At 33.3% G+C, this 10,283-nt stretch overlaps 2 protein-coding genes across 3 annotated transcripts in view; one reads left to right on the top strand and one right to left on the bottom strand.

The window, feature by feature from the left end:
* Positions 1-5,184: 5,184 nt before the first annotated feature.
* P58IPK (DnaJ P58IPK-like protein) lies at positions 5,185-8,204 on the top strand. Its single transcript, XM_079026479.1, has 9 exons — positions 5,185-5,431; positions 5,935-6,100; positions 6,376-6,577; positions 6,685-6,845; positions 6,935-7,028; positions 7,103-7,315; positions 7,394-7,474; positions 7,549-7,767; positions 7,864-8,204. Exons 1-9 carry the CDS (start codon positions 5,302-5,304, stop codon positions 8,056-8,058), a joined length of 1,461 nt encoding a protein of 486 aa, XP_078882605.1. The 5' UTR covers positions 5,185-5,301; the 3' UTR covers positions 8,059-8,204.
* Positions 8,189-10,283, bottom strand: part of LOC145088227 (uncharacterized) — a 3,420-nt gene continuing 1,325 nt past the window's right edge. Inside the window, exons 2-8 of one of the 2 annotated variants that reach the window (XM_079026477.1) lie at positions 9,973-10,283; positions 9,677-9,851; positions 9,279-9,588; positions 9,117-9,192; positions 8,942-9,032; positions 8,602-8,681; positions 8,189-8,516 (exon numbers count right to left, since the gene is read on the bottom strand). The exon at positions 9,973-10,283 is cut by the window's right edge and continues 208 nt beyond it. In XM_079026477.1, coding sequence (XP_078882603.1) covers positions 8,274-8,516; positions 8,602-8,681; positions 8,942-9,032; positions 9,117-9,192; positions 9,279-9,588; positions 9,677-9,851; positions 9,973-10,283 — 1,286 coding nt within the window. In that variant the 3' untranslated portion in view covers positions 8,189-8,273. The remainder of the gene's footprint in view (positions 8,517-8,601; positions 8,682-8,941; positions 9,033-9,116; positions 9,193-9,278; positions 9,589-9,676; positions 9,852-9,972) is intronic. The other variant, XM_079026478.1, reaches the window with a different exon arrangement.

Genomic DNA, 10,283 nt, shown 5'->3' with positions numbered 1-10,283 from the left:
AGAGAAGATAAGAGTGGCGCAGGGCAGTGAAGCAGTAGTGTAGGCCATGAGCCACAAATGAGGCACGATTCTGTCTCCTTAAATTCTAAATCGATAAACTGTGGGATAGACAACGAGATTTTCTGATTTTTAGGAGTGAATCAGAGCAGGTATCCTTAGAGGATTTGAGTTTAGGTGACCGACGTTTGTCTCTCGGAAGGGAGAAGAATCGGTAAGAGCCAAAGGGAGATAAGAACGAGAAAGAATGGGAAATCTAGATATCGATTTGTTTGGAATGAGAAACTGAGACACCATAGCATCCCCAAATCAAAGGCCCCAATGGAGATTCATAAGAATCTAAATGAAGAAAAAAAGGAGAAGGGGAACTCTTGAAAAGGGAAAACCTTGATGATTGTAATGGAGACGATATCGTCGCATCCATTTGAATCATCGAAATAATGATGAGATATAGTAGTCATACCTTCCATTAGATGTGGTGGAGTTTCTGTTGAGTCGTGGTCGCCATAGAGATGTAGGATGGAAGGAGGTGAGATCTAGGGTTCGAGTATGATAAAGAATTGTTATAGAGTTGTCGGTGATCGGATGTCATCAGTCGTACTCCAGATTCTCGGATCCTTAGGTTCGATGGTGAAGGCGGCAACTTAGGATTTGCAAAGAGAAGGGAAGGAGAGAGTGATCGGCCGGTGGAGATGTAGAAGAGAGAACATGCAGTAGAGGAAGTCGGGGCAAGTTCTAGACAAAAATCCCTAAAAAAGGAAGGCGGGGTTTTTAAGTAAATGGGATTTCATTTTTCCCTTCGGATGAAACACGCCTGCTATTAAAAATTTTAAAGCGACAACCTTAGACGACACACATGTTATTGTAGGTGCCCTCCATGTTTTTTTAGAAACTAGTTTCAGGGCATGCAAAAATGCGTGTCCTAAATCCTTTAATTTTTAAGAGAGATGACATTATTTTTAGGGGACGTACAAATGCGCGTCCTCTATCAGTGAGTGTCATTGTTTGTGCGTCATTAAAGGGTTGTTTTCTAGTAGTGGGATAACTTAGCATACAGCTTCTCCTTCTTCAAGACTTCTAACACTTCTCGCAAGTGTCTGCCATGCTCCTCTTGGCTTTTCGAGTAAATCAGAATGTCATCTATGAACACTATCACAGATTTATCAAGGAACGGTTTACAAACCTTGTTCATTAAATCCATAAATGCTATTGGAGCAATAGTTAGTCCAAACGACATAACCACAAACTCATAGTATCCATATCGTGTTCTGAATGCAGTCTTCTCGATATCCTGCTCTCTTACTTTCAGCTGATGATATCCTGATCTTAGGTCGATCTTTGAAAAATAACTTGAACATTGTAGTTGATCGAACAGGTCATCAATCCTCGACAAAGAATATCTATTCTTTATTGTTGCCTTATTTAGCTCTCTGTAATCAATGCACATTCTCATACTCCCGTCTTTCTTTTTCACGAATAACACCGGAGCTCCCCAGGGTGATGAACTAGGTCTTATGAAACCTTTGTCCAATAACTCTTGAAGTTGCATCGTCATCTCCTTCATCTCTGTTGGTGCTAATCGGTAAGGTGCTTTTGTTATTGGCGTCGTCCCTGGTAACAAGTCGATACATAATTCTACTTGTCGATTAGGCGGTAATCCGGGAAGATCTTCGGGAAATACTTCCGGATAATCACACACGACAGGAATGCTCCACATCTCCTTTTTCTCCTTCTTAGCATCGATCACGAATGCCAAATATGATGTACATCCTTTGGACAAACACTTTCTGGCTTCATTAGAGAAATGATTCTAGAATTTACTCTGCGTTTGTCCCCATACACCATAAATGACTCTTTCCCTGGCGGGTTTACTTTTACTATCTTCTTCTTACATAATATCTCGGCATCATTGGCGCTAAGCCAATCCATTCCCAGCACGATGTCGAAACCATTTAACTCAATAGGCAATAACTCCTTGTGGAACTTATTCCCATTCAAGTCAATTAAGATGTTTTTTCATACGATGGCTAACAGGTACAAACTTGCCACTAGCAACTTCGACTAATAAAGCATTATCTAGTTTATCGACAGGCAAAACTAGTTTTCTACCAAATTCATGCGAAATGAAGGAGTAATTGGCTCCAGAATCAAATAAAATTGGGACAGGCAATTTGTTTACGAGAAAGGTACCTGAAACGACATCAGCTTCATCTTTAGCAGCTTCCAACTCTTGTTGGCAGCCATGTTCGTGCATCGAAGTTATCCAACTCTTGTTGGCAGCCATGTTCGTGCATCGACAAGAAGACTCTTACGACTTTGTCGGGTTTTCCAGCAGATATGTACCGCTCGGTTATGATAACGAATGTTTTCGGAGTCAGTTCCAAAAAGTAATGATCATTTGGAATCGATTAATGATGATTCGGGTTTTGAAATTGAAAATAGGATTCCTGATTCTGAGAGTGTAGAGAAAACCCAAGTTCATGAAGAATATGAGGCAGTTGCATAATCGATTAGAAAGAGTGTGGATTGGGGGAAGAGTTGTAATATGCATTATGGGAAATGGGTGAGAGATGAAGAGTACCTGATTTATAAACTTGGATCTGGCCCTTATGTTGATGAAGCGTTTGATTGTAGAACCAATGAAAGATTTGATGAAGAATATTTGAAATGACGATAGGAGTCTAATTCGTTTGAGCTTCCAAGATCTGGTTCTTCAAAAATGTTTATTTAAAAAAAACTTTTGCGTATGGTAGATGCATAATTCGCTCCTAAAAACGGAATTTGTTATTGAACTTTTATTTGTGTCTCTCTCTCTCTCTCTCTCTCTCTATATATATATATATATATATATATATATATATATATATATATATATATATATATATTCAATAAAGTATTATTTAAGATATTTAGATTATAACCCGTAGAAAACATAGTTACAAAAATAAATAATTTTTTATAGTAAAAAGTCATAACTATTAATCTATTATTTTAAATATATTATTAATTAAGATATTTGTGTTTTTTATGTATGTAAAGTTATAATTGTTGATCCAAATAAAATTATAATTTTTGATTATCAAATATTTTGAAATTCAAAATGGTAATAAATAATGTTAAATCAAAAGGATTTAGAAGAATTTAAATTTAAATATAAAATCATAGAAAAATAAAGAAACAAAATTAAAAAATATAAGAAAATGACAAGTGACACATAAACTATTTTTTATTTGTGTGTGTGTGTGTGTGTGTATATATATATATATATATATATATATATATAGAGAGAGAGAGAGAGAGAAAGAGAAAGAGAGAGAGAGAGAGAGAGAGTTATGTTCAAATGTTTCTCACATCTATTGTGTGCTAGTTTGCACCAATATGAATTTAGTATTAATTATATGTATATTAAATGTTATCCATACTTATAACTCATTTTTTTGGAAACTAATTAAATTCGTCATTATTGTCAACAATAATATTATTTCAGAATGAATTCATATTTAGAAGAATGAGAGTGTATTCCAGCAGAATGAGAGTGTATTCAAATAGAATACACTTTCGTTCTTCATATTCCATGCAGCTTTATTGTATTTTAACTGAGCGAGTCCTGAAACAAAATACGAATTCATATATAAAAACTTAGATTCGAATTCATTCTGAAATAATGTTATTGCTGACATTAATGACATATTTAATTAGTTTCCATAAAAGATAATTATAATTATGGATATCATTTAATATACATATAATTATGGAAATCATTTAATATCTATATTTATTTAATTAAATAATTATTTAATTTACTAAATTCCTATTGGTACATTCTAGCACATAATAAATATAAAAAACAAAATAATATATATATATATATATATATATATATATATATATATATATATATATATATATATGCATAAAAAAAATACCAAGACATCACAAAACTTTTTTTTGAATTTTCTATAAAAAAATTGTAGCATTTTTTACAATTTTGCTGAAAAAAAAAATAAAAAATCAATTGTTTTTTCAAAAACTTTTTTCAGCGATTTTGACCTAAAAGTTGCGATTTTTTGATAAAAAAAATTCAAAAAAAAGTTTTGTGATGTCTTGGTATTTTTTTATGTATTTTTAGGATTTTTTTTGTTTTCCATATAACCTAAATCTATATATATATATATATATATATATATATATATATATATATATATATATATATATATATATATATATATATATATATATATATATGGTTTTATAGTGGCTAATATTATTTTCTTTCTTTCTTTCATTAGGGATGTCATGTGTTTTCATATCTCATTTTTAACTTACTAATCATTAGATAAATGTATGCAACTATTATAAGAATAAAAGAATAATATTACTGAATAATATTGACTTGTTGAGTTTTAAAAAAATATTTGCTTCCGGAATCACCCATACTGCTACTAAATCGTAAAATGTTTTTAACATTTCAAGATTTCAAGACGTAAAATGCTGTCAAACATATAATTTGTACATCGAAATTTGGATATTAATGTTGTGTACCGACATCATTACAAACATTTTAAACACTTATAAGTGGCACCTTTGCTTCTTTTTTCTTCTTCTTTGTGTATATCATTTTAATTAATGGCATAAATTTGTCAAAAGTACCTTTTTATCATCTAGACCCGACTTGCATCAATAAATTCGTAAGGTGACAATACGAACATGCATGAAAAACTACGTCTCCTAAAAATAACTTCAAAAGCTAATCTTAAGGTCTTTAACCATATTTTTGCATTATTAGAGAAGTACTGTAAAATGATTTAACAAAAAATTATTTTATAGGTTATTAATTTAATATATATAGTTAGTAAATCGGTTTATCAACCAAATTTTTCCCAAACAAGAGTATATATTTATTTTTATCATTATTATTTTTTGTAGTTGTCTTGTAAAGCAAAAGCCATATAATTAATTAAATCGTTTTTTTGTACTTATAAGATTAGTAAATCTCTAAAGTTTATTTGACCAGATTGAGATAAGTTTGACTTTGCATTTATATTAGGTTGGATGCTTATATAAATTATAATTTTCAGTTAAAGTTTTATAACTATTCTACGTGGCAATTAGTTTTTTTCGGGGAGCCTAAATAAGTTACACATGTAAGTTTCTAATTGGTTAGTCTACGTGGAATGACATCGCAACCCCTGTAACACATCAACCCTTCCAAAAACGCAGAACCCTTCTCCGAATCCTCGAAATCGTCCCACGTATTGGATTCGAAGCTACATACATCCATCCATTACATACAGTCCTCCGACCATGAAGATATTGAAAATGGTGTCAGCCATGGATCTGGTAGCATGGAGAGGCTTCGTATACACTATATTCATACTCCACTTCGTCTTCGCTTGCCAACTCCTTCTGCTCCAACCCCTCGTTTCTGCCCTAGGTACATGTTGTTTCATCTATTTTCGTATGTGTGATTTAGTGTTCTGATTGATTATGAGCTCCCCCGTCAATCAGATCACAGTAGGGTTTCTGCCGTGTTCTGTTTTGAGATAGATTTCAAAATGATTTAGTTATTGACATGTCCTTTGAAAGTGATTTCGTTTTTTGTATGTTAAGCATACTAATGTGGTATTTTGAGGAACGAAGATTTGAAGATTTGGATTTGGGTGTTTAGTTTAAAATTTTGAATTGATACCGTTCGATTTTGGAATTTCAAGCCCAGGATTTAGATTTAGGCTTATTGTGTCATTTTTAGCTCTGAAATTGAGTTGAATTGAATGTATATCGAAGTTTGAAAGAACCTGATTTGTAATTTCTGAAATCCCCCAATGGAAATGTGTGTATGAGCTCTTCAATTGGGCAGTATTCTGTAATTTCCTTTGACTGTCATATTGTATTTTTATCTGTTGCTCTTTGACTGAAACTGAATAATGCATAATGCAGATGGAAAATCTGGTGATACAGCTGAATTGTTTGAGAGAGTATCACATAGTATCAAAGTTAAACATTATAGTGAGGCAATCAACGATCTAAACGCTGCCATAGAAGCTGATCCTTCACTTTCAGAAGCATATTGGCGTAGGGCTTCTGTTCTTCGTCAGTTGTGCAGGTTCTTTTCTGACAAATATTGGAACTCTGTTTTCTTTTCTGTCTGATAATAATAACAATCTTTAGATCACCTCACCTAGTAATTTAATACTAATAACTACACCCATCATCCCAAAAATGTAACATTGAGAGCCCTTGTGGAATAAAATCAATCTTATCTTGTAGTCTTGAACTCTTGATCACTATATCTTTCTGAAAGACAGATAAACTAAACATAATTTCACATAGTTCCTGATTAGAAACTTATATGATTCAGGCGATTTTTGGCTAATGTAGATATGAGGAATCCGAGAAGAGCTACAAGAAGTTTCTTGAAATGAAACCTGGAAATTCAGTTGTTGAAAAGGAGCTTTCACAAATGCATCAAGCACAAAGTGCTTTAGATACAGCCAACAACCTCTATGATTCAGGCGATTATACAAAAGCTTTGGATTTCATTGATAAAGTTGTTCTTATTTTTTCTCCAGCATGCTCACAGGTATATAAAAAATTTTAAAAGTAACTATGCTTTTTTGCTTCCTCATTTCATCTTCTCCATTTCTTTATAATACTCACACCTGTCACATATTTTTCTTTAAATTTCAGGCTAAATTACTAAAGGTGAAGTTATTACTAGCTGCTAAGGACTATGCAGGGGTAATTTCGGAAGCAGGATATATACTTAAAGAGGATGAGGATAATCTACAGGCATTACTCCTCCGTGGTCGCGCCTATTATTATTTAGCTGATCATGATGTAGCTACAAGGTTCTTTTTTTTTTTTTTTTTTTCATTATTTAAAATTAAAAACAGATAAAATAATCTTCCAAAAGTGACTAATTACTTAATTGTTTCAGGCATTACCAGAAAGGGCTTCGCCTAGATCCAGAGCATAGTGAATTAAAAAAAGCATATTTTGGGTTAAAGAATTTACTTAAAAAGACCAAAAGTGTAAGACTTTAACTTTCTATATATATCATGGTTTGACTTTCTCGCAATAACTTTTTAACTTTTTTTCTTTTCAGGCAGAAGAGAATGAAAAGAAGGGTAAGCTGCGTGTAGCTGTGGAAGATTACAAATCTGCCCTTGCATTGGACCCTGACCACGTGGCACATAATCTACATCTTCATTTTGGGTTGTGTAAGCTTTTGGTAAGGCTTGGTAGAGGAAAAGACGCCCTAAATGCTTGCACAGAAGTTTTAACCATTGATGAAGAACATGTTGAAGCTTTGGTTCAGGTTCTTAATTTATTTAATCTCTCACTTATTAAAAAAGTTATGTAATTTGATATTTTGACTAATTTTAAACTTTATTAGAGGGGTGAAGCTAAATTATTGACAGAAGACTGGGAAGGAGCTGTTGCAGATATAAAATCCGCTGCAGAAAAATCTCCTCAGGTTAGTTTTTTTTTTTTTACATAAAACTTATTTTATTCTTGTTGCAATAAGTTTATAAATTATTATTTTTAAAGGATATGAGCATTCGAGAGGCATTTATGAAGGCTGAAAAGGCTTTGAAATTAAGTCAACGGAAGGATTGGTATAAAATTTTGGGTGTTTCAAAAACTGCATCAATATCAGAAATAAAACGAGCTTATAAAAAATTAGCACTACAATGGCATCCGGATAAAAATGTTGACAATAGAGAAGAAGCAGAGAATAAATTCAGAGAAATAGCGGCTGCATACGAGGTTGTTTCTAAATTCTAAATTCTAAAACCTTAATTTTAGTAAATGTTTTGTTTGATTGTTTAGAATTTTAATTTAATAATTTTTAATTATGTATAGGTTCTTGGGGATGATGACAAGCGTGCAAAATATGATAATGGTGAAGATATTGACGAGGGTATGGGTGGCGGCGGCGGTGGTGGTTTTAACCCTTTTGGTGCAGGCGGTTTTGGTGGTGGCGGTGGTGGTGGTGGTTACACATTTCATTTCGAAGGCGGTTTTCCTGGCGGCGGTTTTGGTGGTTTTCACATGTGATTTTTACCGGTTTTGTACTAACTTAAGCCGAGTTAATAGCAAAAGATTTTCATAGGAAATTGAGTTCAAATTAAAATTATGATATGATTTCTTATTTCTTTTGTTAAAATCTGCAATCAGTGATACAAAATTTTAAGTTCTTAAAAGACTGTTTATATTATTTTTATTCCATATACACATTACGACAAACTTTGCTTTTACAATCAAAAGCTTTATTATGGTCTAGAGTGTTGACTAGACTCGCCGGTTTGACCGGATACTGTAGGCTGCTCTGGCTGTGTTGTCTCCGGTGAACCACCTTGTTGTGGCGGCTCCTCTGGTGCTGGAGGTTGGTTTGACCAGTCATGCCACCTTCCCCGCCATTTCAAGAACTCGTAAATAATTGAAGTCCCACACATTGCACCACCAAATCCAGCAAATGTAGCAAGCAAAACCGATAGAACACCAGTCACATTAAGCTGTTAATTTTGCAAATATTATATAGTTAAAATTGATATTATATAGTTTAAAATTAACATTTAACTAGTAATCAAACTTTTATACCTTTGAGTAGAAAACATGAGCAAAAGCAACCACAAGAGCAAACTGAATTGTTGCATAGATCCATGCATATCGTCTTTTCACTAAATATAAATTGTAGAACTATTAGTTGTTTGTGGTAGTGTACAAAGTTTGGATCAATGTTTATAAATGAAGTTCAAGGCTTTCGTGTCAGAATATTCCAATGAAATATACTTTTAAGTTTTTGATTACTTTTTTCTTCTTTTGTTTATAATGTGGAAAGGTTTTAGTGTGATTGGAGACGACTTTCATGATGATTTTTTTTTTCTTTAGAGGCCTATGGTTTTTCTCCGGTTTTGTTAAGTGAAAGTGATGAAAATACCCATTGTTGTTGATGTCATGGAAGCGAGGAGACCCAATATGCAAGAAAAAGGAAGAGATATAGCAATTGCACCAGATCCCATTTTGTTAACCTTTTACAAAAACACCAATATCAGAAAACACAAATCTATCCTTCAAAAAGATTCAAGATTTAGGGTTCTTGAATCTTGACATACCAAAAGTTGTTCCAAGAAGCAAAAGTAAGCAAGCATGCTGACAATCACAAGAACAGGCACATCCTGCCACACCCTGCTAAAAAAAACAAACCCACGTTGTGAAATTACTTATATGCCCATGAATCAAATATTCACCATGTAAAAACAGCAACAAAATGTTACCTGTATCGAACTCCTTCATACTCATTCATACCTCCATTTCCATTCAAACCATGGCTTTGAGATCTTTGAATTCTTAAAAGAGTTACAGGGAGATTCTTGACTTCTTGCTTACAAACCTCACAAGTTTTATTCCCTTTGATGCTAAACCATTTTATTGCACATTCTTTATGAGCCAAAGCTAATTCCCCTTTGCAGTTGCACTCCATTTTTAGGGTATCATCAACACCTTCTTGTAGTTCAACCATACAGATTCTACAAACAGCTTCTTCTTCTCTGATATCCTCGGCCTTTCGTTCATCACCATTTCCATCTAAAGAAAACGAATCACCCAAATTGGACACAACAAATAGTCGAATCATGGATTTTAACCTAAACCCTTATTGATTTATGAAGTTTACCAGGTTCAACTGTAGGATCGACATTTATGGTGAGATGAGTTCCTTGTGAAACTTTTGTTGTAGTTGGAATTATCCGAAACACTCCACCTAAAGACTCTATTTGTGTGACGCTTTCATCTTTAATCAAAGCAGGAACAGAATTTGAACGATGCATACCCCGATCAATCAAAACTTTCTGTAAAACATTGAATCCAAAACGTTTGATATTCAAAAGTTTAAAACAGATGATAACATTACATATAATGTATAATGTATTATGTATTATGTATGAGCTCCAAAAATCAACAACGACTTACTTCTATGGTGTTTCTACCATGCACAGACTCTGGATTTGAGTGGGTGATTGGAGTTACGGGTAAAGATGACGTTCTATTCATTCTTGGGGTGAATAGTTTTGTAAAAGATAAATTTCTTGACATTTTTGCCCTTCCTCTTATCTCTGATGGTGAGCCACCAAGGGCTAGGATTGCAGCCTTTTCGATCTCTGAAGTTCTGTTTTTGAATTTGAAACTTATCTTAGGAAGGAGGGATTTGATGGATTTACCTCTGGATGATGAAGGGCTTGATGATGATTCATTGAGTTTGGTATAAACGTAAGTAGGGCTAG

This window comes from Lactuca serriola, chromosome 2 (genome assembly GCF_051521515.1).
Source record: "Lactuca serriola cultivar US96UC23 chromosome 2, Lser_US96UC23_V15, whole genome shotgun sequence".
NCBI lineage: Eukaryota > Viridiplantae > Streptophyta > Magnoliopsida > Asterales > Asteraceae > Lactuca > Lactuca serriola.
This window is presented reverse-complemented; position numbering and strand designations above follow the sequence as displayed.